The following is a 27567-nucleotide window of genomic DNA, read 5'->3' as shown; positions in this document are numbered from 1 at the left end:
AAGCGAGCGCGCCCACACGCCGTTCATCAGAGCGTTCAACAACGTGAGGGTCTCCATCAGGTCCTGTTTGATCTGACAGTGGATTCACACACACAGCGTTTGATGGTCTGATAATCGTGATGCTGGAGGATCGCGCAGAGAGCGGGCGGATGTGTTTCCATCCTCTGAGGACAGAGTCAGTGGAGAGGAGCGACTGGAGAGCAGCGGATTGTTAAATACACTCAGGTGTTTGTTCATGAGGGGAGAAATATGCAGAAGTACACGTGTGGTCCTATAAATAGACTCTGAACATGAATATGAAGCAGCTTTCCATGAACAGAAACATCCGTTCATGTTTTCATTAAATCATCTCAACTCGTCTCCGGTCAGTGACCTCACATTATAAAATCCTTCAGTTTTTATTCATGGAGTTTGTTTACGTGCAGAGTTCAAATATCACTGTTAAGGGTTCAAAGTTGAGGTACTATCACCATGGGGGCATCTATGGGGCGCCGATTTTAAAGTTGCGTACACTACAAATAACAACAACATTTCTCCACATTTAACCCTAAAAAAAAAACAAAAAAAAACACTTTTTATTCACATTCAGAGAAATATTTGTGAACTTTGTCATATTTACTTTTGTGAATAAAAACGTAAGATCATTTCATTGGCAAATATAAATGTTAAATATTATATCCAAATGTTTTATCTAAATGTTATATATAGATGTTTAAAATACATGTCCTGATTCTAAATATTTACCGCTGATCCCATATATTTAGCTGAGATTGTAAATATTAAAAATCAAAGCTAAATATTTAGAATATAAACTAAATATTTAGTTAAGACTCTAAATATTGAGTTTTGATTTTTATAAATATTGAGCTTTGATTTCTAAATATTTAGAATGTAAACTAAATATTTAGAATCAGAACATGTATTTTAAACATGTAGATAAAACATTTATAGCTTTTATAGCCTCTTTCTGTTGTGCCTCGTGTACCCAAAAAAACACACGATTATCCAAAATAATGCGAAACAAGCGTGCCGCAAAGGACAAAATGTTCTACCATCTTGTTTTTACTGCAGCCAGAAGTGACCATATAAGGACTGGGGGGGAGGAGCTAAAATGGAGGGCGAGGTTAAGAATGTGCATCTCACAAAAAAAACTCAACATTCAACTTCTTAAAGTGGAAATAAATGGAAAAAGGTGATTTTCTTTGCTACTTGTCAATCACTCTTAGCCCCGCCCCCTAACCCCTCCCCTTCTTTCTGGTCTATTTGACTCTTAACAGGACTATACTTTACTAAATGAACATCCTGCCGTGTGGAGGAATACCTGCAATGTTGACTGAGGGAATAAGTCAGGTGTGGACAGGTGGACGACCTCCTCCTTTCGCATCGTTCAGGAGACTTGTTGCAGCTTGGCTCTTTAATCCACTTCCTGCCGCTGTTTTTTTTTGTTTTTTTTCTCCCATCATCCTCTTCTGTCACCGAGTATCAGCCGGTGAAGAGGCAGGAATGTGGGACGACTAAACGACACAACAGTGCAGGTAAAGGTGTGTCCTCACCTGTGTGTGTGTCAGAGATGAAAGTGGACAGAATAATGTGGACGGTCTCTAACGATGAGCTCTGATTACTTTTCCCTCACAGTGAATTATTAATGAGGCCTAATGGGACGCCGCCGCCGCAGCTCGGATCCGTGTATTGATTGGGTTTTTCTTACCTCTAATCTAATCATAGCAAAGGTTTGAGCAGAGAGAGAGGGAGGGGGGATCGTTTGCTTTATCTCTAACAGATCTTCTTACATGTTTTAGAGCTGATGAGTTCACACCGCAGACAATTTGAAGCCAAGAGATTGGAGCTCTGGTGGACGCCATCTTTGTTCTTTAGAAGCCAGAAGTCACAACGAGGTGACGCCGACTTCTCAGAACTGTTATCATAGACTTCTATGGAGTCACATTCACGCCTCAGATGCAGAATAAAGACGCAGTTTGTCTGCATTTCCATTCACTCCAGAGTCTCGCGTGTTAAGACGCCGGTCTACACGGATCATCGGAGGCGTCGCCTTGGTTACCGCTGATGAGTCACAAGCGTGTTTTGTAGCTGATCTTCGGTCCGATGAGAAGATAGTGAAAATTGGTCGAGCGTGGGTGGAAAGGACGCAGCTTTGTTTTCATTCTCACAGGGTTTGGATTGAAAAAAGGACGACAACAGGAAACACTCGATGATTCAACTTCCTGTGTTTTATTTTGGCGAGGAAATCAAGATAACGATTAAATACGTCACAGTCAACATTTAGAAAAACCTACACTCTGTGTCTCAGATCAGTCAGACGTGCTCGAGACGTTCAGGGACCCAGAATAAATAAAAACCAAACGAGCTCGGGTTTTAAAAATACAATTACTTTATTTGAACCTCGGTGGAAACCTGAGTCTCTCTCGGAGTCGAGTCGTCGCCGTTAGCTCGGCCCTTGCTCCTCTTCCTGCCTCATCCTCTTCCTCAGCTGCTCCCCGATGTCGGCCAGAGGATTCATTTTGGCCGAGAGCGTCTTGACGGCGTCGCTGAACCGGCTCGTCTCCGCTTCTCTGCGATCAGAGCGGGAGAAAACAAACGTTCAGACGCGTCACATTTGCAGGATGTTGACGTTTCGCATGCAGAAGAAGAAGAAAGTTAGACGCTCACAGGAGTTTGCGTTTGTGTGACTGTTTCATCTGACTGAAGTCTGTGGGCTCGGGTCTCTTCACGGGGCTGCGGGGACGAGACACAGACACGTGACCTTCACAATAAGAGCTCAAACACGACAGTGAAACCCGACGCCACAAACACTCACACTTTGTTTTTCCTGCTCTTGCGGCGAGCAGCGGGGGCCGTGGCGGCGGTGGGAGCGATGAGCTGAGAGAGCTCCGGCAGAGCGTCGGCCAGCGGCCTCATGTCGCCCACCACGGGCGTGGCCTGGCGGCGAGCCTCGGCCGCCTGGCGCTCCTTGGCCTGTTTGATGGAGCTGATCTCTGAGAGGGGGAGGAAGAGAGAGAGAGAGAGAGAGAGAGAGAGAGGGCGCCGTCAGAGGAAACACGACTTATTAATCATTTCTGCAGAACCTAAGCTCAGCCGTCATCACGTCTTTGTGCGTCCAAGTCTGTGAGTTTTGGCGTTGCAGAAGCATCTGAACACAGCTAAAGACGAACGCTTTCTTGCAGCTCTGCAAACATTTGAGTTTGGGAAGTTTTTTCTTCCACGCCGCCCGAGAGAGAGAGAGAGAGAGAGAGAGAGAGAGCTGTTAAAACCGCCGTCAAACATCGTGTTTTTCACCGCAGCTCGCTCGCGTCGTCCTCTCCGCGTCCACGATCCCATTAGACCTAATCTCGCTCTCGTTTTTTCTTCTGATTCCTGCAAAGTGTCGGCCGTGTGGAGCCGCTCTCTGGTTTCAGCGGGCGCCATTAGCTGCTAATTATCCCCCGAGCAGGATCTGAGTCGTGTTACTCAGGAGACCCATCGACTCGGCGCCTCGGAGTTCGGTTTCAGAGCCGGTCGCTACAAAAGGAGACGAGTTGGGGGTTAAACGTCACAATTAACCCTGCAGCTTCACTGAGCTCCACCATGTTTCTCTCTCTGGCCACAGCTGAGGGTCCAACATCCGGCCCACCGCCTCACATTCTGACGTCACGTTTGTTTAAAGAATCGATTTCCTTTTCGATCTTGCCACGAAATGGTTTAAGTGTCTGTAAAAAAAATGATGAATTAAGGTGTTTCAAAGAAAGAAACAAAAAAGGTGTTGGCCTAAAGTATTGAAACGTTTGTATCATTTATGGCAACAAATATTCCATTGATGCACAAAATGTGTGTGTGTGGATCAATCACCGAGGTTATAAAGGCAGGATGTGGCGCAGGGGAAAAGGTCGGAAATAGGAAAACTCGGGAAAACTTTTCTGCAGCTGCGAGAGAAAACATAATCTGTGTGTAGTAAAAGTGTTTTATAATAAGAAAACAGTGCTGCACGTCTGTGTGTGTTGGGTCATAAGAAAACTCAAGAAAATTATTTTTGGTCGGGCTGGAACAATGGAGGTCCGACTGACCGGATTATTCTTTCTGCTTGGATTTTGGTGAGATCGTTTCTTTTTTCGTTCTGGTATAGCAGCGACCGGTTGATTTTTTGTTGGATTACTTGAGGTTTTTTTTCCCCCGAGAAAAACGTTTCGGAGGAGCGAACGGCCGGACTATAAAAAGAGACAAAAAGACAATTCAATCAGAACTTTCGGGGTTCTTAATGTATATTTCTTTTGTTGGAGTCTTTTAGTTTATTTTGGGGTTACAAAGGGATTAATTAAAGGGATATTTTTGTTATAATTAAATTGTTTGGTGATGCAACGCTCCGTGTGGCGTATACATTATTTTGAGAATTTCACAAACAAATATAAAATAAGTACTAGGATAAGCTGTGTTGGGTTAAATATATTATTTTTTGGGGGGTTTATTTAATTCACAATATTTTAAAACTAATTAGGTTAATTTCCGGACGAATCCCTGGTGTAATTTAATAGTGACTGTAAAAGGTCAAGTGTTAGAATCTGTATGAAACAATCAGTTCATGAAATATAAAAGTGGACAGAATCACAACTCACTGTGGAGCCATCGATCCCTCCTCTCCTTCATCTTCTCCTTCTTTGACTTCAGCTTCCTCTCCTCTGGACCTGTGAACACACACACACACACACACACACACACACACACACACACACACACCTTAAATACACAGAGGCACAAACAGATCCTGCAGCTCTACCTCCAGAGCTTTAACAGAATAAGCCCCGCCCCTCTTTAAACAAGATGTTGGATTCATGATGAACATTTAGGAGAAGAGTCGGATAAAGAGAAACACACAGACGGCGTCCCCTCTCTCTCCTCCCTCTTTGACTAAACATCCACCCTGTGTCTTTTTTATCAGCACACCTTGACGCCCCCCCGCGGTCAGGACGCCCTCGAGGGGGGGGGGGGGGAGACGAGGTGGGACAGAAATACAATCATTAAATATTTTCTGAACCTGAAGACGGAGACTCTGACAGCCGCTCGCTCGTCTGACTGGGTGATAAACAGTCTGTTTAAAACGGAGCGCGTTCATCAGCGCTGAGAACAACAGAGATATCTCCACGTATCCCCTGACCCCGATATTCATCACGCGGCGTGTTCCGACAGGCGCTTTTATCCGACTCGTCTTCATCTGTCATCACAAACAGACGAGAACACGCAGAGATAGAAATCTGCTGCTGGAGACTCTCATGTGGGCCGAGGAGCAGAAACATGATCGCTATGGGGGGGGGGGGGGGGGGGGGTCTTAACCACCGCTGTGCTCCCGACGGTGGCATCGTCTTCCTGCTGGAGGCTGAAATGGAGATCTGTGGTTACCCCCACCCCCCACCCCCCCATCCATCCTCACATCCTCACAGACTTCCTGCACACCTTCAGTATAAACGATAAAGGGGGGTCAGGGGAGAGGGGGGGCGACATGCAGCAAAGGGCCGAGGTCGCCCCGCGGTGGCTGCAACGATTCTGTTCACTCTCCCGATATTTGGCGCCTCTCAGATTTCTATTCTTGTTGCCGTGGTAACCAACAAACACCCGGTATCGTTTGATTTTCTACTGGATCGTATCAAAGTTAAAAATTTCTGCTATGTTGACAAAAATAAAAAAATGCAAGGGGAGGAGCGGGCCGTCCCGTCCATGTGAACACGGCGCCGACAACAACAACACAGCCAGCGGGGACTCGAGCTTCTCTCCTCACTGTGTCGTGTTCTTCCTCTGGTTATCGTTCTGCATGAATAAAGTGATATCTCTCTTTGTCTCATTAGTGTTTGAATAAAGACGCTGTGTGTCGTCCTTCAGTGTAAAGACCCCCCCCCCCCCCCCCCCCCCATCTAATCAGAGGTATGGTTTCACAACCAGACCCCCGAGGACAGACCCTGACTCCTCTTCATGCTGAGGTCAGCTCCCTGAGGACCGCCCCCCTCCTCCTCCTCCTCCTCTCTCTCTCTGATGACCATTTCTTCATCATGTCAGGCAGACCATCATCATCATCATCATCATCTCTCTCTCTCTCTCTCTCTCTCGTGAAGTCTTTCTAGTTCCCGACCCGTCTCTGTCTCTGCAGAGCTGTCGTCTTTCCTCTTCATCATAATAAGGCGAGCAGCAGAGCGTGCAGAGAGGGAGGTGATGATGATGATGATGATGATGATGTGCATGAGGAGCTGGTGATGATGAAGAGATGAAAATGGGCTCTGGGTGAGAAACTGAAGAGTTCTTAAGGGGAGGGGGGCTGCGGGGGGGGGGGCTGGATTGAGTTTGCAAAAGCCGTCAAAGCAGAGAATTTTTTTTGATATTCAGCCGCACTTCCCGCCTCCGTCCATCCCTCTCCTCTTGAGCTGCTGAGACCCTCACCCACGCATCCATCACTTACACACTGCGCCATCAAGAAACTCAAGAAACTACAATATATCCCAGAATCCTGCAGCTCGTCTTCTCACACACTCCTGCAGCTCGGACCACATCACCCCCGTCCTTAATGACCTCCACAGGCTCCCCCTCCCTCATTACCTATAAAGCCCCCCCCCATCATTTCCCATCTGGAAAACCTACAGACCCCCCCCCCCCCCCCTCACTCTCCACCTTCAAGAGATCCCTAAACACTCCCCTCTTCTACATCTACAACCACTAACACACTCTGTTCTCCTGCAGCTTTCATTTGGTTTCCTTTAATGAAACGTTGTGTTATTATGAGCTCATTAAAGAGAGCAGGATGAGAAGAAGTCATCAGAGCGAGGCAGCAGCAGCAGCAGCAGCAGCAGCATCCTAGGTGTCCTCCAGCTGCAGAGCGGGGACTCTGCTGCAGCAGCTGAACCTTGATTTCATGCACGAGCTAAAATTAAACATCGCCTGCTCTATAAATAACATCCAGCTTCATGTGGTGAGGCTCCAAGCTGCATGGCGTGCTTAGCAACTAGGCCCTCTTCTTCACACACTCAGAGATGTTAACACCCCCCCCCTCCCGCCTCCCTCTCTGTGTGAATATTCTGTTTGTTTCTGATCCAGTCTCTCTGAAGCCGGAGGAAACATCCAGCTGCTTCATTAGAGCCCAGAAATCCCCCAAAACCTTCCCTGGAGTCTGCAGAGGATCCACAGGACATTTATAACTCTAATACGCCATCTAGTGGACACAGAAGGCAACACAGCACCTCACTGGGTCTTAAATGATACCTATGATGAGCACCTTCTGTGTGCAGTTTGTTCATTTCTGCATCATTTCCAGTTAACAGAAACTGTTCTGTGCTCACAGAGCTCCACCCTGCAGAGAGTCTCTTCAGTCCCTGTGAGGTCAGAGGTTAATTTACCTTTCTGAACAGGTGTGGGCACATCTGGAGGGTCCTCAAACTTCAGCGTCTGTACGAGGTTCTCTGGCGTTATCTTAGTGCCGGCAAAGATCCCAGCGGGGAACGAGCTCTCTGCAAGAGTCTGACAGGAAACACATCATCAGATTACATCACTCATTTGTGAATAAAATGGATCAACACATGTAACTCTGATTGGATATTTGCCAAATGAAATCGTGAACCCAACATTTTTATTTAGTCGCTGAGCTGAACTCTGTCAGCCGGAGCGACACAGAGAAATGTTATAACACATCCACCAAAAATAACTGCAACATTTTGGATTTGCAAACAAAACATTTGGAGTCCGGGAACAAAAGTGAGAGCAAGAAAAAAGAAAGGGTGAGATCGAAAACTGCCCCGGCATGCCGGTGTCGTTTGTGTCATGCCAGTTTTTCAGCGACATGTGAGCTCAGTTTTCAACACATTACTGTAAGTTCATCGGTATCTGCCGTGGCTGATGGCGGTCAGCGCCGTGTACCGCTCGTCTCTGACACCAGCAACATCATAACGTTGCTGTAAAGTGGTCAATAAAGACTAAAAAATGAACTTATGGCAGTAAAGGCCGTAAAGTAAAACGACTGGTATTAATTGACAGTAAGCATCATGATGGGGGCTGACTGGTGTGTCAGTGGTTAGCGCTGTCGCCTCACAGCGAGGAGGTTCCTGGTTTGAATCCCCGTCTGACAGGAGCCTCTCTGTGTGGAGTTTGCATGTTCTCTCCCGTGCATGTGTGGGTTCTCTCCGTCTTCCTCCCTCAGTCCAAACACATGCTCGTTAGGTTAACTGGAGACTCTGAATCGACCGTAGGTGTGAATGTGAGTGTGTCTGGTGATCAGTCCAGGGTGTAACCCCAGCCTCTCGTCCAATGACAGCTGGGATCGGCTCCAGCCCACCACGACCCTGAACAGGAAAAGCGGTGTAGTACTGAGACGAGCGGTACATGACGCTAAACCTCGGACTGGCATGCCACCGGCCACGGCAGATACCGATGAACTTACGCTGCAAAAACTAAGCGCACATCTTCTCACTGGCAAAACTGGCATGACACAAACAACGCCGGCATGCTCCTGAAGTAGCATACCTGCAGTTTTTCATTTTGGTGCTGCTGAGAAAAGAATTGGACATTAAAATGACACTGTCAAACTGTTTTGATTTTGCAAACTCAGATTGAAAATGCAAAAAATGGGATTTGCAAATTTAAACTAAGAAACTGCAAACACTTTTAAAACATAACTTTGAAATGTATTTGTTAGTTTTGATAATTCTCCTGCAGTTTATTTATCATACAATTTATTAACATTTAGAACTGGGCTGTAATTTGGGTTTCAGATTTGGTTTTGTCTTTTTCAAGAGGAGTGAGACATCTAAACAAAGCTGTGATATTTACAGAGGAATTGTAAAAAGCTACCACGCAGTCTCGGTTCACCTGTCGTTAAAAATCCTCCCACCTGACGGGTTATTTATTAAAAACACACCTGTTTAACATCTGTGGAGGTGTCACTCCTCTTGTTTTCCAGAAGTGGAGGCTTGATGGAGAAAAACGAGGCAGCAGGAGGCTTCTCTGGACCCGCAGAGAGAGCCTCGGATCCCGGCGTGTGCGTGAGGCTGCTCGGCCTGTCGAGCTTCACCGCCTCCTGATGGATCTTCTGACGGACATGTTTTATCTTTCCAACCATTTTAATTCAACCTTAACAACTTTATATCACGTTAATCTGAGGCAGACGCGCAGCTGCTCCCCGGTGAGTCCACAGCGTGTGATGCTAGCACCGGAAACTGACGCGATGCCTTCAAATTAAAAGTTGGCATTTGTCTCGCTCTTCATATCAAGAGTATCTCTTTGTATTATTATTTTTACATGAATAAAATACAATTATTAAGTATTAATACATTATCACACATAAATTCCATTTGTTACAGCTTCTTCAGTGTTAATATTTTAATTGAATTTAATTTATTTTGGCACATTTTAAACAGCAGGCTAAACGTAGGATATTCTGAAAGGTGTAACAATTGGAGAATAATTATTTAAAACATTTCCTGTTACCGTCGTGTGCTCAATTTATTCCGTATTCTATTTTTCACGTATAAAATTGCCGCTCTGATGTGATAAAACAGCTTAATCTGAAAGAAAACCGGAAATAATCATGACAACACCCGCTGGCTTGACGTTGTTGACATCACAAGCGTGGCTGGTGTTCCGGGTAAATGGACCGATTGGAAACCGATCAGAAAGAAGGTTCCGCTTTGCCTTTAACTCCCAAACGGCAACATCCGGTGTAAATTCTTGAAATCCAAATGTGCCAAAGATCTCTTTAAATTACTTAAAAATTACCTTAATAATGAAATGCCTTAAAATGTTGTTGTTTTGATTGTTTTTTTTTTACTTGTTTAATAATTTGAACCAAGTTCTGTTATTTTCCTACGTTAAGTCTGTTTGTTCTGCTTCAATAAGTTATTAATGTATAGCTTGTAAATGTGTATGAATATAACAATAAAACAATTAAGTAAAGAAATGTAATTGAAAAAGTATTTGGTGTTGAACAATGCAGTTCCCCAAGTGTCCACTAGAGGTTGGCTGCCGGAGCACAGGTGAGACTGAAATTTAGAGACAGCATTTCCAGCATGGAGACTGCCAACGATGGGACTCCGGCGCCCTCTGCAGGAACAGATGGGTCCGTTCATATTTGCAGTCTGTGTTATCACCACATGGTTTATTTAGAGGCAAATAAATATATATATATATATTTAGCCAAATTACATCCAATGAAGGATAAAAACAAGTTGCACATTTAAGTGAAAATCTTATTTATTAGCAGGAAGATGTGACAAATGATTATGGGTTATTTTACAATAAAAAACATATTTAATCACTACAGTACATCTGAATGTTTCTATGTATACAAAAATAGACATATCAAAACACATTTACACAAATGGATAATATGTACATAACACAAAAATATACTTATGTGTTACATTCTAATTAGCATTAGCTACAACAAGTACTTAGTTAACATGACAATAGGACCGTGTATTTTATAATTATAGAGGCCTACAACAGTATTCGGATATAGGAATTGATTGAATGCGATCACAACAGAGCAGTGCGTGTCACTCACTTAGACTGTAACACTGGGAAGGTTGCAGCCGGGGAATAAAAATCAAACTACATGAAGATTGAAGTTATTTATTTTTAGAAAGAGGCATTTTCCTTCTAATCAGCATGACTTGACTTAGAAGAATAGCCTATCAGTGGGGGTCTTGATCGGTCTTGATTTAAAATCTGAAGACCTTCAAAAAGTGGTCTCCAGATCAATCATGAATCACAGGCTGATCTCGAGTCCCACAATACTGCTCTGATCACACTTTTAGAAAACACTTTCAATGTAATTTGGTTCCTGCAGGTTCAAACACTGGACTACATTTGCCAGCCAGCTAACTGCCAGGCTGTCTGTAGCTTGAAGAGAATGTTTGCACATTAGGTAAAGTGAAAGCTGAAGCCTGCAGGATGAAGTGCTTTTTGTCAAAGAAAAATACTTCAAGAAAGTACGTCCTGATCTAAAGATAACGGTGGCACATTCTTCTCTAAAACACGGACAAGATACTTAAAACATGAGCAGCCGAGTTACACACATTACAACGCACAAAACTAAAACATGCATACTATACAAGAACCTTTAAACATTTGGCGCAGTAATAATTCACATCAAATAAGACTAATTATAATAATAAATTATATTTCAGAAGGTGTACTTTCTGTCGCGACGAAGGATTCTATGTGAATGATTTTAAATGAACTTTGACTCATTCGACGTCTGTGATCCGGAGGTGCACAAATAAGGAAGAAGGAGGAATACTGGTTCCATCTTTGGACAAGAGGTGGATGTGACGATAACCTGAGAACACAAAACAAAACCACAGGATGAGGATCAGAGCTGCGTCCTTCTCCGTAAATCTGATGATTATTTATCAAACATGGAAGTATGAGAATGTCAGAGAAGGAATTTCTATTCCTCAAAGTTATGAGTCAGCATGAATTTGATGCACTACAAACCTTTGTTTTGTAAACTCAAAGATGTTCTAGGTAACAGAGACAAGAAATACAAGGCTTCCATTTGGAGACATTTCTGCACTGGACACTTTTGCCTTTATTGGTTTTAAAACAGATTTCTCTCTGCTTCCCTCAGGTTTGAGAATACAATTTCTTATTAGCTGAGCTTTATTGGTATTTAAATTTAAAGTTGTATCATTTGCAAATCTGACAGTTTCCAGCCTTACCCCTTACCTTGCTGCATGCAGCTCAGAGGGAGAGTATACTGCCCCACAAAGTCGTTCTTAGACGTCTTGTCGTAGTCTTCCACCACAAAGCGTACCATGGCCAGCTCGGGAGTGTGGATGGTGAACCGCAGAGTGTCGTACCACACGGGGTTGAACCCTGCAGGAAGGATTAACCGTTTAATGTCTGCACAAATGCTGCTGTTCATACATGTCTGATAGAGCTGTTTTTCTGCTGTTTATTTTAATTGTTGCGTCCCTCTGGGATCTATTCTTGGTCCCCTACTTTTTTCATGCTTCTTGCAGAACAATCCAGTTTCTGGATGATGTGTTATGCTGATGACACACAGCTTTATGCGTCTAATCTCTGCAGTTTAGATCTCACATGCCTCAGGGACTATACATGCTCAGTGTCCAAGAATTAATAATTAATGATCTTTAGTCTTTTCTCTGTGTTGTATCTATGTTTGGTTTAATCTATCAGTGGACCACAGCATCTCCTTTACCGTTGTTCTCAATGTATCTGGTCTCCTGTTTGCACTGATCGGCAGGAACACCGTGAATCTCCACCCGGACCAGAGGATCCACTATAGAGTCCTCTTTGATGTTGACTTTGGGCAGCTGCTGACCGCTGATCACCTGAAACACAGAAACACAATGAGAATGAAACGCCTATAAAGATCTACATGTTGTCTTCTTGTCTTTGGGGTTTCTACCTGTATGGTGAGAACGACAGGATGGTATCCTTCTCGTTTTTCAGGCGTCTCGGGGTCAAATCTTTTCTCTGTCCTGCTCATAAAAGCAGGTTTCAGGACGTAGCCACAGCCGCCGTTCTGACTAAACAGTCCGTCGTTCAGATCCATCCCCTCACCCGCTGTCTGAAAATTCAACGCAACTGAATGAAAGAAAGAGAAACAACGTTTAGTGTGTTTTTCCAAAAGTTGTTCAATTATTCCATTTGGTCTTCACAAAAAATTATTTAGAACAAATCTTTCTGTCATCTTTTGACCCATCACAGCATTTCATAATGCATATGATTTCAGACAATGTGTCTTCCGGTTTTAATCACCAATTTGGCACCCAGCGTTCCACATTTCCTGAGGATTGAAATTGGAGGAGTCCGTTCGGAAGCCGCTGGGATAAACTCTGGTCAGATGCCGGGAGTTATGGAGCACAAATTCGGCCCCTGAATGAAAGATAATATCAGAAGTAAACTTACAACCCAACCCATGTAAATGTCTCTACGTATGTGTTACAGTAAAAAAAGATTGATCAGACTCACCTGCCTCTCTGAGGTGCTTGCGGGCTTTGGACTCAGTGAAAGACGTCACCTCGTAGAACTTGGAGTGAATCCGGGAGTGTTTGAAGCTGCTGAAGTGGACGCTTTTACAGTAAACCACACAGTCTGACAGCTCCTTTGAGAGACGCTGCTTTGACTTCTGAGGACAAAGGAAGATAAAGCATAAACGATGGATAAATAATGTAAATAAATGAACATGAAGCCATGCCAGGGGAGACTTCTGACTATGAGGGGAACACTAAGAATCAGACAGGTCCATTTATTTCACAATTAATGCCAAGAGACTTCATTAGTACGTCTGAATAGTAGGGAGATTCCAAACCTAATGACCCAAAGACACATCCTAACCAATAAGGGCCATAAACACACCAAACACTCATTGTTGTCACATCACATGGCCGGGTAAGCCCCTGCAGTTCAGAGGAATCCTTTCATGGGTGGATGGACTGGGCACATTGAAACCTTGAGTTAACCTTCTTTTGAATTGTGTAAGTGATACTCGAGCGCTTTGCCAAGCAGGAGCAGGTGAGCTGCCAGGCAGGGTAGCTTCCATGATGTCGAGATCACAGGTGTGGCAGTCCCCAACGGCACAACAGCAGAGCATCTGTGCATGCACGCCTGCCTGCGTCCACATGAAAGATGATCCAGCTGGACTACCCAGGCCTACCTCAACCTCCCCCCATCGACCAGACAGCAAGACACCCACACCATCGCTAGAGGCACCGCTGAGCTCACATCACTGCCAGACTCGACGCTGGCCTCACCTCTGGTGACCGTGTTGACAGCAGTCCCAGTGTGGCATTTCAGCTTCTCGAATGCTTATCAATAAACATGACTCTAAGTGCCCAACGATTCCTTTACACACCTGGTTTGCTGCACCCGAAGTAGATGCACATTCAACATCAAACAGTTACCTCTACAGCCAATAACAGCAGTACAAATCCATTTGACATCTACAGTATGCATGACGTGTATGAATAACAGTGAAGGTCGAAGAAGGAGGTCTCCTCCCAGGTGGAAGTACCAAGAAGTCTTCAAAGAGAGCAAGCCCAGGAGACATCCTGTTCAGATGTTCGTGGAAATAACTGAGTTCAGCCATGATCGAGGTTACCCTCACTCATGAACAAAAGAGACTCACTCCCCACCTGGAGGAGGCAATCCACCTTTTTCCAGCAGAGAACTCTACACTAAACTGCTGATCCTCCAAAGCCATTGCGTTATTAAGATTGCATCCTAAACAGGGATCTGTGCATTTGTAACTTGCAGACTGGATGCATTAACCTTTTCTCTGGTCGTCCTAGTTGTGCTTCTGTAAGTCTTCAGCTTGTTCAGAAAGCATCAGCTGCTCTTTCTTCACCGGTCACCTGTGCAAGCTTGAGCTGAATTTAAGTTTCTGACTTTGACATGACGGGCTGTGCACCACCTCACCTGTCAGAGCTGTTTTCACATTGAACATGCTGGTCTGCCCTCCGGGTCATTTCCATGTTGACTAAATATGAGCTGGTACCAGTTTGTTTGTGTACCATGCTCGTGTGTACGGATGTTTTGCCACCAGTGTAACTTCTGAATGTAGGACTCCTCATTTGTTTTTTTTTTGATTTTGGAGTCTTTTTTCATTTACAAGGTCTTTAAAGGTTTCAGTGTCCGTTTAGATAAACACCTCAGAGACTCTGTTTCAGTATTTAGCAGCTGAGGCCATTAATGACTATGATGAGCTCCGTTCAGGGTGTCAAGTGTCCCATTCTAGAGGAGGCTGTACAAACTTCACCTCATACTCTAAGCCTGCTCAGGCCTGGCAACAATATGATCTTATACTCCTTCCTTTTTTATGATGACTTGATTAAAGTGGTTGATTTCATAAGAGCTGTGAAGCCTCATAAATATCTCTTTTCCTTCCTGATAGTTCATTGAGGTTCACCTCCGCTCAGGCCGGCTGAGTGTCACGAGTGTGATCTCGCTGTTGGAGCATCGTCTCTGCCTCTCTGCTCTTACAGTGTAAACAGATCACCCTATCTAGCACCCAGTGTCTGCTCCCTGCCCTTCAATCCTCTGGATTTTTCATGAGGGATGACAGAAGTTTATGCAATCCTTTTCCGCTGGATAAAAAGGTGAACAGATTTCCCCTCTCAGAGTGTCACCCGCATTCTCTGTCTTCTGGTTTTAATTCTGGGCTTAAGTCTGGCCAACTGCTCACACAAAGAGCATCATTAACGCCATTCTTTATGTTACAAACAAAATCCAGACTAACGGCTACCTAAAAACAAACACATTTCAAAGAGTTCCCTTCAAACAAAAGTTTCAGGTTTCCTTTTAACAGCAGCTACAGTTGACCTTCAAACAGAACAAACATGTACCTTAATAATCAGCTGCTTAAGGATGTCTTACAACTCAGCGAAAGGGAACCTTAAAACTGAACTAAAGGGTACCTTAAAACAGCCCCTGATTGGTACCTCAGTAAACGCCTATATGAATTAAGCAGAGGGGAGATGGGTACCTTTAAACAACAAGCATAGGTAACTTAAACCAGACACTTTAGGGTACCTTAAGCCCGATGCTATAGCATACTTCAAAACGGGTTCTTAAAGGTAAGTAAAACTGGCAAAGACAATGTAAGTGTCAACAAAGCTAATTGTTAAACTAGCTTAAAACCCACACTAAAGGTTTATTAAAACATACTCCTAACTGTTCCTTAAAACTGCAACAGGGTTCCTTAAAACAATCTCTCATGAATACCTTATCTCAAAACATACACAAAGAGGATTATTTGTGCTGAAGATGATCATAAACAGGTACTTCAGGGTACCTCAAACAGACTCCAAAAAACTAAAACTTGCGCCAAAAGTACTTTAAAACTGATGCTAAATGGTACCTTCAACCAAACGGCAACCAGTTTCTTAAAACACTAAAGGGTTCTTTTTAAATAAACACAAAGGGTACCTGAAAACAGACTCTAAATATCCCAGTATAACCACAGAGTTTCCTGATATAACCACAGAGTTAACCTGAGTAACAGGTCCCACAGGTAGAGTTAGGGTTGAATAATCTGGAGTGTCTAAATGAAGTCAATCAAAATCTGAATTCAATCAACAGGAGTGACTTTATTTTGGGTTCATCAGGTTGATCCGTTTACTGGTCCATTAAGGCATTAAAGCCCCCGCCCTGATTCGCCTCAGCGTTGCATCATCAGTCTGAGATAGTGGATTCTGATTCAGTACCAGGCTCATCCGACTGTGAACAATAAGCCGTCTGGGTCATAAAAGTTCATCTCTGTGTGTGAGACAAGCCGACCTACCTTCAGCCTGCGACGCACAGTCTCTCTGTGGACGTTCTCTTCGTCGATTTCAGCGACCTCGTCTTCATCGCTGACCTCTCCAGTCTGCGAGTCTTCCGCCGTCCCGTTGTGGTGACTCTCCTCCAGGCCGCCGATTTTCTTAGCTTTCAGCAGAATTTTCCCCTTTAAATCCTGACAGGGAGAAGAAGAAGAAGCGTTACATTACTGTACCTTGCAGAACATGGCAGTAGCTGATCTACCTCTGGCCGTCATATCTTGGAGTATCTTTGAATTCAACTTTAGGGCTATGAAAGGGTTCTGCTGTTATTATTTTTCAAATCTTAGAAGCTTGCATACACTGCAGTGCAGGTTTTCCCCAAGTCTTACACAACGAGTGACTTAATTTAAGAAAGTCAACAAATATTAAACATTTTGAAACAAGAAGTGGACCTTCACTTGTCGCTTGAAAACGAGGGGTTAGTGTTTTATTACGCTGAACATGTTGTTCTGGTTAGGTGACAGATCCATGAAATTGGTGAAAGTCAAGCGAGTTATCCTGGATTGGAGGATACAGGTGACTACTCCTGATTTGACTGTGTTGGGAAACAGAGTGGGGGGTTTTAGGACAATAGGCTACACTGCTCACCTCAGGAGACGGCAGCCCGATGGGGGCCTTTCCATCCAGCGTGCTTTTCAGCAGTTTGTCACCAAGGATGTGGTTGAGGTGTTGGGCCATGACTCTCTGTTGCTCAACACTGCAGTGGTTCTCGATGGAGAGGATGACTGGATACTCAGATACCTGGACGGAGGGGAGGAAAGGGAGTGAGTGAGTTTGTAATTCTACACTGTGAAGCATTATCATTGGGGAAAGCTAATATACCTGCTGCCATACACCTGTGGGTTGTGCTTGGCTAGCTGAACGAGCAGCAGATGGATGGACAAGGGATCATGAGGGAACAATATTCAGTTGCAGACGGATGCGCATACACTGCACACTCTGACAAGCATGCGAACCTGGCAGCTGTACACTTTGGCATGAGGCGGGCAGATCCCCTGGCTGGCTAACTGTCTTAAGCTTTTGGATTATGTCTTGGATATAATTGCTCCGTTGGACTCCCTCGTATAAATTACCAATGAGACGCTAAGTGATGTGTTGATACAGCTTCAGAGGACAATCACAGTGAAAACAGGTCCAGTGTCAGCCAGAGGGGTCTATAGAACATACCTGATGTTGGACTGTTTTCCATTTGACTGTCAGTTTACAAGAAATCAACAGTGCCATGTCAATGAATTAAAGAATTACCTTATTAAGCGCTATCATCTTAAAGTACAGGCACACCACAAAAATAGTGATATTGCAAAGTAAATCCGTCTCTACGCTGATGATACCATGCTATATTCCTCCATGCATGCAAACAGATATTCTCTTCTGTAATCACAGATTGCTTTGAACTCCAGAAGCTGGAGCTGGTCTTAAACTGGTACTGAAACCCAGCAACACAAAGTACATGATCTGTACAAAGCAACACGGACATTTTCGATTTTCTGCTCTTCTGCGAATTTGTTAAACTTGATCTAATCAGAGTAAACCATGATTGGTTTGATGCATGGTTTTTGAATACATTTTTCTCATTTCAAGCTTTAGAAAGAAACAGCTTTGGACTAAAACTGTAACTTTTTGAGCCTTGGATATAAATTATATTGCCACATAATTAGAAAATGGCAGAATTTGTTGTTATGCTGATGATACAATGCTTTATCTCTCTAGCCTCAAATGACCGACTGCTTTTATGCTAAAAAAACCAATCTCGAGCTCATATTAAAATGGTAATGAAATGCTGCAAACTCATTATATTTTCAATGATGAACACGTGACGACATTTAACAAAGACATTGAATTTAGTCAATGGTAAAGATACGTCTACATGGCTGAATCTAGAGACAGGATTGGTTTAAAGAGACAAATATTTGTGTGATGGTCTTGGTTTGGAATCTGTTGGACACAAATCACGATAATGATCTGTTTGCACATAAAAGGTTCAAGCTGAGAAGGATCATCAGAAAACAGCCTGACTTGATCAAGACGCATGTGTTCAAACATCCGCTTTTGAGAAGAGTTTATGGTACAAACTCCTTGGGAACATTTCTGGCTGTTACCAGCAAAGTGAAACAACCAGATAGGACAGGTGACGCTACCTTGAAGGCGTAGTTGCCCATTGCGTTGACCACATCCTTGAAGAGTATCTTGGAGGTAAAGGTGTGTCCATGATACACGATGGGCTCTCCGTTCGCACCGTCCCAGCAGTCTACCTCGACACAGCGACAGCCTCGACTCAGAGCTCTGAGCAGCAAACACAAACCTTTCAACAATGAGTTCTGCTTTGGTTCAAGGGTCACAGGAGAGAAGAAGATACAGCGACTTTAGGTTATCAGGCTGATATTTGCTGAACAGAACTACTCATTTTAATACATTAAAACCAGTCCTTACTTTTTGATTAATGAGGGTTTAAACTGATTATGGTTGGAAGATTAATTCATGGCGACCTTTCAGCGGATCTCATTACCCGTGAGAGGCTAAATGGAGCGTGGAGAACACACTGGGTGAGGGATTATCGCCGAGTGAAACCCTGATACTATTTTAAAATGGTTTTGACATGGATTTAGATCAAATTATTTTCTTAAGTATTCTGAATTATTACGAGAAACAGTTCGGTGATAGCTGCAGAGGTCGCCCTGGTGAGTCAATGGCTTTGGTGAATTCTAGGTTCATTCCACCAAAGGGTAATACCAAATTGTTACCGTCTAGTTAGCATGTTACCAGTTTGCTTGCCAAACTTTTGCAGTGACCAGATCAGAGCAGAGCTTTATCACCTGATGTATCCCTCCACACTGCTGTGTCCTCGCAGCTGGTCCTCCATCAGGTAGGTGTTGTGCGAGGAGGAGATGAGGTACTGGCACAGAGGCCGGGTCATGTCCTGGAAGATGCCTCGCCGCTGTGGGTTGAAGATGGATCCCTCAGCCGAGCCGAGGTACATCAGGAAGCCGTCAAATGTCAAGGCATTCAGCAGCTTGGCTGGGGACAGGAGACAGCAGGGGAGGGTCAGAAAGAGTCAGACTTCATACCCTCCTCTTTATTTTCCATAGAGTTGGACCGTCCTCGTACCTGCGTCAGAGGGCTCATAGCGCTCGATGAGCTGCATGGCGTGCTGCTGGATGTCGCCCCCTTCCAGCTGCTCATCTCTCAGGAAGTCCTCCAAGTCGCTCTGGGAGAACTTTTGGCCATCTGATGAGAACTTTTGGAAAACCGTCAGAACATCCTCCCGCTGGGTCAGCATCTTGTAGAAGAGAACAAACTCGTCGTCCTCCAGCGTACTCGACTGGGACTTATCAGCCATCTGAGAGACAAGAAGGGCACACGCTTTGACTCGATGGTTGGACCTCAGGCTGGTCCCGGGGGAAAATAACGAACGCTGAAATCACAACAACAAACAGCAGATACGTTTAAAGGCTGGTACCGTGAAGAGTCGATGAGCGTGGTGCTCGTTCATGTCCACGTTCATCATCTTCAGTAGATCTTGCACTTCCTTGAAGTTCATCCTGCCGTCGTTGTTCTTGTCTGCCTTCTTGAACCAGTCGCCAATCCATCTTTAACGCCACTTAAGGAAAGCATCACATTTACGATCCTTCTTATGAACCAAGAGCTTTTAAAGAGATACTTGATTAAGTCTTAGAATCTGTCCTTTTTACACAAACAAACTGACAGAGAGATTATTTTGAACCTTTGTCACTTTGTTGGCAAAGTCACCTACGACCCCTTCTTACACTCACTGGATGAAATCTGTTCAGAGGCGTACAACACATGAACATCACTTGAGTGTGACATCAGAGGAAACTGGTGAAAGATACTGGTCTAGTTTCTCCCTCTCCCCCATGTTCTCAATGCTCTCGATCAGCTTCCTCATGCCTCTGATCCAAGTCTGCGCCTCCTCGGCCGACTCTGCCACCAGATCCAGGTTTCCCCGGCGACCACGAAAGACCACCGTGAAGCAGCGGTCGGCTGGGAACTCCTCGGCGATGCTGACTAGGACCTCAGACTGGTGGCCCTCTCGTATCGCCTCCACGTCGCCGACTGAAACTGGAAACAAAGTCCGACATGAGGGGGGGAAACTCAGCCGAATGCAAAGAATACGTCACCAGAAACCAGCAAAATAAAGAACTGACAACTGAGGTCAGGGCCTCCTGAGGGGACCTGGTCTGGTTTTACTCCCCTTACAGGAAAAGTCTGCACTGAACGACCGAACATCGGGTAAACCTTGTTGCGTCTATCCACCACTGTACTGTACTGACGTCATGTGATCTTACATGTGGAGTGGGCGTTGCCGGCCTTCTTGGACTGGTACCAGATGGTCATGCAGTCGTCCTGCAGTTTGAAGTAGCGTTGTTTCTTCCAGGTACGAGACTTGATCTTCCTCATCACCGTCCCCACCAGCATGGACTGGAGGTTATCGTCCCCCCTGAAGCCTGAACGTGGAGGACGTTATTGTAAAGGTTAGTATAATAGGACAGGGTTAACCTCTAAAGACCCTGTAGATGTAGACGTCTTATTTGTACTTAAAGTCATCAGTTAGGCGTCTGAACTCTGGAAGTTTAAGCTCTTGTTGTGTTCAGTTTAATATTATAATCAGAGACTCACGGAGGACGCTCCCTGTGAACGCCATTCGTTGTTTTCTCACTCGTCTGCCATCTGAGAAGAAGAAGACGTCGTCACAGAGTGGAAGTTTAGAAAAGAGACACTTCAGGGGGCGCTGGAGTCTCATCGATGGCGGTCTCCATGCTGGAAATGCTGTCTCAGTCTAACTTTCAGTCAACCTAACGACAGGCTGAGAGCTGGAGCTGAGGCGGGTTTTAAACCTCCTGACAAACCGTTACACCGCGGCCACCTGTCAATCAGGTCAGCTACACGCCTTATTGTGAATAACTCTTATCCTTCATCAAATCAAAACTGATGAGTCATCAAAACATTCACCCCCCTGTACAGTGTGTGTCCATCGAGACATGAGCTAATCACACCTATTTGGTTTTTTGAACCAGGCTGTAAACATGTTAATCTCTGCTGTAAAAACAGACTTTTTAGAATGGGTGTGTATGTGACTTCCTGTGTTTCTGCAGCCAGCCTCAGAAGCCTCAGAGTTTCTCCTGCATGCTCGGATCTGTAAACAACATTAGAACTTCCGTTCTGTGCAGTTTAACAGAACCAGTCAGGGTTTAGAGACCCCCCCCCCCCCTTGTGTTTCTGTCCCTGGGATGAGCTCACTAATCTGACCTGATGCTCTCTCTCTCGTTGCTCTGTTGTGTTTTTTTTTAGCTGTCCTGCACTTTTGTTCAGTTTCTCTGAGCCCACTAATCTCCCCAAATCCTCGCCATTCCTTTCACTGACCACCTCAACTAACTCGGCCACTCATTCCAGGACTAAAAAAAGATCATAACAGGACTTTGAAGCACTTTTTCTTTGGGTTATGATTTAAATTTAAAATGAAAACTAAAGAGTCTCTGAATGCTATTCAAACTGAGGTTTAAAAGGAAACAGATAGATTTCTTTATGTTGAATAAACAGCTGATAAGATGCACAACACACAGGATGAAATGGATTCAAGCTGCTTTTAGTAAAAACAAGAATTCTTGTCTACAGAGACGACAGGTCAGCTGTCACATACAAACACAGAGATGATTTTAAAACGACAAAAAGCTGCAGAAATAACAAACATCATCGTGCAGAAAGTCATCTCAGTTCTGCAGAGGAAACGCTGAATTCTCTTTTTTAAAAACACCTTTAGGTTTGTTTAAAATTCAAACTGGAGACGTTTATATGATGTCAACAGAGAAGAGACACCCAGCAGAACACCACACGACGGTTTGCAAACAAATCAAAAAAATAAAAATCATTCAAAATGTATAAGAGGTTTTTTAAATGTAAACTCTAAAGCTTTAAAATCATCATCTGTGTCAACCTGACCACGTCTCAGCGTTCTGAGAGAGAGAGTTCATGTGTTTTTATAAAACTCAGACAGTAAAGGTTTGGATAAATACAAAAAAAACACACAAGACAGAAACCGCTCAGAAAGTTAAAGGACGCATGAAGCTAAAGTTTCATCCTGACATTTTCTTTTAGAATCATTAGGAGGGAAACAGGTGAAGACAGGTGAAGACAGGTGAAGTGATCATTATAAACATACATGACTTAAAGGTGGTAAACACAGAGGGTATATAAGAGTCTGACCTGCTGTAGGATCATGTCTCTGTGGCGGTCTCTGCAGGATCAGATCGTCCTGAGAGCTGCTGTCTGCACGGCTCGCTGCGAAACAACTGAACACAGAAACAGCTCACCTGTCCACCCTCACCCCTCCTCCCCCCTCCTCCTCCTCCCTCTACTCAACCCTCCTCTCTCTCTCTCTCTACTCACCCCTCCTCTCTCTCTCTTTAGTCACCCCTCCCCTCCTACTCACCTCGACGATGACATGATGACGATAAAGGTGATAATGATGATGATGCTGGTGATGGCAACAATGATGGTGACAATGATGAAGATGAAGACGATGATGGTGATGGTGCGTGGGTCTGATTTGTACAGCATTCTTGTACCTATATCTCACACACACACACACACTCAGACGTTTGTGTGGCTCTTCAGATTGTGTTCATGTGTGTTCTTCCCTCTCAGGTTCTGACACATTAATAATCCACAGCAGCCGCTCAGCTTCCACGCTCAGGTTACACACACACACACACACACACACACACACAGAGCCAACATGGTGGAGGGATCCCTCACAGTGACCTCCTACAAAAGAAGAAAGGGAACTACAATACCCAGCAGCCTCTCTCTCTCTCTCTCACACACACACACACACACACCTCACAACATGACTTACGCACGTCATGAACACACACTCACAGAATAAAACACCAGAGGCGCTTTTGTTGTTGTTGTTGTTGTTGTTGTGCGACAGTTTATTGATCAGCGGCAGGAAACGTCTCTGACTCCGCAGAGACTCTGACTCCGCAGAGACGCCATCTTTGTTTTCAAAAGTCTTTGATAAGAAACAGAGACGCCCGTCATGATCGGAGCTCCTCTGTCCCCAAGGCAGGTGTGTGCTGGTTTCCTTTAGGCGGAGGGGAGGCGGAGAGGAGGGGGAGGGGTCACTGTGTTGAGAGGGGGATGCCCCGCGAGTCGGTCACCTGACCCTCCTGCAGGTTCTTCACCAGCTGGGCCAGCCAGCGTTTGGTGGTCGTGTCGTCCTTGAGCACGGCGGCGAACGTTGTGTCTTTGAGCTGATCGGGGAGGCACTGACGCAGAGCTTCACGGGCCCTGCGCACACACACACACACACACACACACACACGTGTTGCACTATGGCGTTCCCTGCATCATGTCAGAGATTTAAAAAAAACGTCTTGATTGACTGGCGTACCTGGAGTTGTCCGACAGGCGGAGGTAACACCTCACCACGTGTTTGAGGAGGCGGGCCGACGGCTCCTTGGACAGCTGGAGGACCATTTTACCCTGAAACACGATTCAGACATCGTCAGCTTCAAAATCAACCAGAAACAACAACAAAAAACAGAGATGTGACAAACTGACGAGAATCATGGCGACGTGAGAGAAGCGCTCGTAGGTCTGACAGATGTAGGCGAGCCCCGTGTCATCCAGGAGGATCTTCTGCAGGATGAACGTCGCCACCTGAAACCACAAACATCGATAAATGAACAAATTTAAAAACAGACAATAAGAAAGCTGTTATCCATTATGTCACTTAATTAAAGTAACGTACCGTCTTGGAGAGCTCGCTGCCCGACTCCATGATGCGAAGGCACAAAGGGATGATCTCGGTGGTCAACAGGAAGTTAATCACTTCCTGCTCGTCTGTTTTTACTAAAGCACCTGCAGACAGGAACCAATGAGACGACCCGTTAAAGACATAACGCCACATTTGATGCATTTAAACTTTAGTTTGAATTCAGTGGGTTTGTGTTTATCTGATAGAAAATCTGCAGATTTGAAATGTTGGTTTGACTAAGGAGGGCGTTTGTAGATGTCCTTTAGATTCTAAGGCAGTGGTCAAACCTGAGGTCTGGGTCCCCCTAGTGGGGCTGCCTGAGATCTCAGGGCGGACGTGCCTCTGCTCTGAGATTGTCAAAACAAGATTTACACTTTACCCATGAAAACTTTTTGCTCACCGATGACTCCTAAGCTGGTGAGGCGGAGGTATTCAAACGGTCGGGTTTTACTGACGGTGTGCAAGAACGGGTAGAGGAAGAGCGGGATGTGAGCGGCCAGAAATGCCGACCTGAGGACGACAAGAATCACAGTCATGCATTGGAAGTCTGTTAAATATCCGTTGATCTCCCAGTGGCTCAAAGACATCATGTTTTTTTTTAAACTTGAGAAAATGAAATACACGTTGAGAGGATGTACAGTCAAATTTTTCCACAAATGGCAACCCTTTATTTCCTATTTCACTAATTTAGAGGTACGACCTGATTGGATGTGTGCCTCTTACTGTATTACATAAATAACCATTAATATGTGTGTTGGGTGATGTGCTGAGTGGGGGCGTGGTGCATTGTTTATTACACTTTACTCTGTAATTTAATTTAATTATTTTCTTCTACATTCTTATCAGTGTTTTTGTTTTGCTTTGTTTTGTTTTTTTGGTTATTTTCGTTTTTATGTGTATATGTGACTGTGTACATATGCATATATGTTAAAAAAAAGAAAAAGGAAAAAGGTCAATTGTATTTCTGTGATTGGATGTATCGTTTTGTATTTTTTTCAATAAAAATATTTTGAAAAAAAAGAAAAAAGAATCACAGTCATGAATCTGCACAGACGGTAGAGCTGTGGCGTGTCGTACCGCGTCTCTGGATGGGAGGCCACACACTGCAGCAGAGCGAGGGCGTTGCACACTCTGTTGGACTGATGAGCGCTCAGCGTCGGGGGGTTGATCGACGGATAGATGTTGACGATTTCCTGAAGCAGTGACGAAACGACGTTGGTGTAAACGTGTTGCATTTAAAGAGTGTCACAGTATGGATTCTTCTAACCTGCAGCAGGCCGGCGATGGTTCCACACGAGTGCCACAGCATGGGGGCGAGGTCGGGCACGGACTCCCTCTTCTTGCTGAGCTCCAGGAGGGCGTTCTCTCTCGTCTCTGGGCTGGACAGCTCGTTGATCCACTGGTAGATCTTCTCTCTGTCCACCTGAGCCAGAGCTGAGGTCACAGCCTGCAGAGGAAACAATAATTCAGCGTGATTGAGAAATCGTGTCATGGCGTGGTTTGTCCAGCAGAGGGGGCTCTGCCTCTGTGTTTACAGACCTCTCAGCACTGAGCAGCTGAGCAGACAGACTGAACTACAACGTGTTGGACGAAACATCATGGTTATTTGTTATGAAAACATGGTTTACCTCATATCTACATGTATGTACTGTTCTGTACATTATGCCTTAATGTTGCGTACACTATGTGTGTATGTACTGTATAGTGTGTATGCATATATATATGTACATGCATTTATATGGTGCATATGTGTGTACACAGCTTTACCTCTACCTTTACATGTATGTTATTGCAGAGATTTTCCTTTCTTTCTTTCTTTCTCTCTCTTCAGATTTTTTCTGATTGTGTAATAATAGCTGGTTGGTCGGTGGCTGGGCTTGGAGGAGCATTAAGTGTGTGTGTTTGTGAGTGTGTGTGTGTCTCTGTGTTTAAATGTTTGGTATTACGTTTTGGATTTACCTTTTATTTTGATTTTGTATTATGATGATTCATTTATGTTTTGTAAGTCAGACAAGCCATCTCAAGGGGCTATCCTTGAAATAAATTACAAATTACAAATCCTTCTGAGGACCTTCACAGAGTCTAGTTTGAGAGAAACACACCTGGTGAAGGTTTGTTTATATTCTCTCTCTCACCTGCAGAATCAGTGTTGTGAAGTTTTCCATGTGAGGGACAGGACTTTTCAGTAGGGGGGTTAAAGTGAATAAGACTTTAGACTTTACTTTATTGTCCCCACTTCACAGTACAGTTATGGACAGCACGCCAACAGATAATCACAGATGGACAAACACAACAAGATAGCACGCAGGCAGATATATAGACAGAGTGGGGACTGGGGTGTTTTTATTTTGGCCTTTTGTTGAGGGCTGCTATGGCTGCAGGCTTTTGCCATATCGAGCCCTCCTGCACAACAGGGACCTGTACCTGCGTCCGGAGGGCCTAGTGGTGAAGTGGCAGTTGAGTGGGTGTGTGTTGTGCAGTGCTGCGTGAGATGGCCTTGAGGTTGAGCTCTGACAGTGTGGGTGTGGGGAGACCGATTAATTTGGCAGCTATGTTTGTGACAAGTGTGAGTTTGACACAGTGAGCGTGTTAGAGATGCTCACTGCGATGCATCGTGATGTGGACGATTCTGCAGAGACAGAACATTGCATACTGACATATATAATTTATTTATTGTGCTTTATAATGTAAAGACAATAAAGTTGACGTTGATTTCTAAAAGACTTAAAAGAGTTCATATTTATCTTTATTTGTTTAAACCTGAGCAGACTTATTGTAAAATCTGCTCTATAAATAAACTTTGAGAAAACTTAAATATCTGATTAACTACAGAACTAAACCATCAAATGTTTATTCTCATGAACATTAAACTCTTATTAAAATGTCTTAAAGTTTCTAAATTAACTTTATTCTCTGATTTAAAGCCTCAGTTTAGTGAAAATCTTTAAAAATATAAAAGTTATTTCAACCTTTCAGATCTATTTAAAGTTTAAAACTCTCCCTGATTCTGTTTTTTGTATGTTTCTGAATATTAATTATTATTTTTTGTTTTTTCTGATGAAGCTAAATTAGAATAAATATCTGAATAAATGAAAACAAACAGTAGGAACTTCCTGTTAGCATGTTAGCTCATGTTAGCTGTTTTTAAAAGTTAACAGCCGTCTTTACTCACCGCTCCCGTCGCCAACATCCTGTTCCGCTACAAAATAAAGCTCCCTTTAATCCGCCTCTACTTTTATTTATTCAGTGTTTCAGTTAGAATTAAATCAGAATTATTTCGTATGAAAACACAGAAATTTCAGCTTCACTGATTCTGCTTCTTCTTCTTCTTCGGATGTTCTCTGGCGGTCGACGAACAACGTTCAGGTGCTTTTACCGCCACCTGCTGGTTACGGAGTGTGGACCGGAAGTGATGGATTCGCCGGTAATTTTTATATTATTATTATTATTATTATTATTATTGTTATTATTATTATTTCTTCT

At 44.1% G+C, this 27567-nt stretch overlaps 3 protein-coding genes across 5 annotated transcripts; all 3 read right to left on the bottom strand.

Moving 5' to 3' along the window:
• Positions 1 to 2208: 2208 nt before the first annotated feature.
• Positions 2209 to 9188, bottom strand: slx9 (SLX9 ribosome biogenesis factor). Its single transcript, XM_061032431.1, has 6 exons — positions 8879 to 9188; positions 7365 to 7485; positions 4605 to 4673; positions 2816 to 2993; positions 2668 to 2733; positions 2209 to 2570 (listed from the first exon to the last, which is right to left on the bottom strand). Exons 1-6 carry the CDS (start codon positions 9077 to 9079, stop codon positions 2444 to 2446), a joined length of 762 nt encoding a protein of 253 aa, XP_060888414.1. The 5' UTR covers positions 9080 to 9188; the 3' UTR covers positions 2209 to 2443.
• Positions 9189 to 10184: 996 nt separating this feature from the next.
• plcd4a (phospholipase C, delta 4a) lies at positions 10185 to 23045 on the bottom strand. 3 transcript variants are annotated; one of them, XM_061032428.1, is made up of 16 exons: positions 22753 to 23045; positions 20943 to 20993; positions 20612 to 20770; positions 20156 to 20384; positions 19765 to 19894; positions 19413 to 19644; positions 19121 to 19322; positions 18446 to 18590; positions 16896 to 17048; positions 16271 to 16441; positions 12961 to 13117; positions 12748 to 12864; positions 12395 to 12573; positions 12185 to 12317; positions 11689 to 11838; positions 10185 to 11299 (listed from the first exon to the last, which is right to left on the bottom strand). In XM_061032428.1, the coding sequence occupies exons 2-16, from the start codon at positions 20965 to 20967 to the stop codon at positions 11208 to 11210; spliced, it is 2274 nt and encodes a 757-aa protein (XP_060888411.1). In that variant the 5' UTR covers positions 20968 to 20993; positions 22753 to 23045; the 3' UTR covers positions 10185 to 11207. The 3 variants fall into 3 exon arrangements, with proteins under 3 accessions (XP_060888411.1, XP_060888410.1, XP_060888409.1); XM_061032427.1 differs by lacking the exon at positions 22753 to 23045 and adding an exon at positions 22527 to 22637; XM_061032426.1 differs by lacking the exon at positions 22753 to 23045 and having other exon boundaries at positions 20943 to 22638.
• Positions 23046 to 23184: 139 nt separating this feature from the next.
• Positions 23185 to 27491, bottom strand: cnot9 (CCR4-NOT transcription complex subunit 9). Its single transcript, XM_061032430.1, has 8 exons — positions 27257 to 27491; positions 25352 to 25531; positions 25162 to 25277; positions 24485 to 24594; positions 24079 to 24188; positions 23889 to 23987; positions 23719 to 23810; positions 23185 to 23615 (listed from the first exon to the last, which is right to left on the bottom strand). The coding sequence occupies exons 1-8, from the start codon at positions 27272 to 27274 to the stop codon at positions 23447 to 23449; spliced, it is 894 nt and encodes a 297-aa protein (XP_060888413.1). The 5' UTR covers positions 27275 to 27491; the 3' UTR covers positions 23185 to 23446.
• Positions 27492 to 27567: the final 76 nt, after the last annotated feature.

Source organism: Labrus mixtus, chromosome 24, assembly GCF_963584025.1.
Source record: "Labrus mixtus chromosome 24, fLabMix1.1, whole genome shotgun sequence".
Classification (NCBI taxonomy): domain Eukaryota; kingdom Metazoa; phylum Chordata; class Actinopteri; order Labriformes; family Labridae; genus Labrus; species Labrus mixtus.
The sequence above is the reverse complement of the archived record's forward strand: the minus strand, read 5'-3'. Positions and strand labels throughout refer to the sequence as shown.

Excerpts from the sequence above, each read along its gene's own strand:
- slx9 (XM_061032431.1), bottom strand. The coding sequence starts at position 9,079 with ATGGTTGGAAAGATAAAACATGTCCGTCAGAAGATCCATCAGGAGGCG. Across the intron at positions 7,486-8,878 it reads CCTCCACAGATGTTAAACAG|ACTCTTGCAGAGAGCTCGTT; the intron begins GTGTGTTTTTAA and ends GTTTCCTGTCAG. Across the intron at positions 4,674-7,364 it reads GCCCACACCTGTTCAGAAAG|GTCCAGAGGAGAGGAAGCTG; the intron begins GTAAATTAACCT and ends GTGTGTTCACAG.
- cnot9 (XM_061032430.1), bottom strand. Across the intron at positions 24,595-25,161 it reads GCCTCCCATCCAGAGACGCG|GTCGGCATTTCTGGCCGCTC; the intron begins GTACGACACGCC and ends TGTCGTCCTCAG. Across the intron at positions 23,616-23,718 it reads CGCCTGTCGGACAACTCCAG|GGCCCGTGAAGCTCTGCGTC; the intron begins GTACGCCAGTCA and ends GTGTGTGCGCAG.
- plcd4a (XM_061032426.1), bottom strand. The coding sequence starts at position 21,066 with ATGAGACTCCAGCGCCCCCTGAAGTGTCTCTTTTCTAAACTTCCACTC. Across the intron at positions 17,049-18,445 it reads TGGGCAACTACGCCTTCAAG|GTATCTGAGTATCCAGTCAT; the intron begins GTAGCGTCACCT and ends CCCTCCGTCCAG. Across the intron at positions 12,865-12,960 it reads CAAGCACCTCAGAGAGGCAG|GGGCCGAATTTGTGCTCCAT; the intron begins GTGAGTCTGATC and ends TCTTTCATTCAG.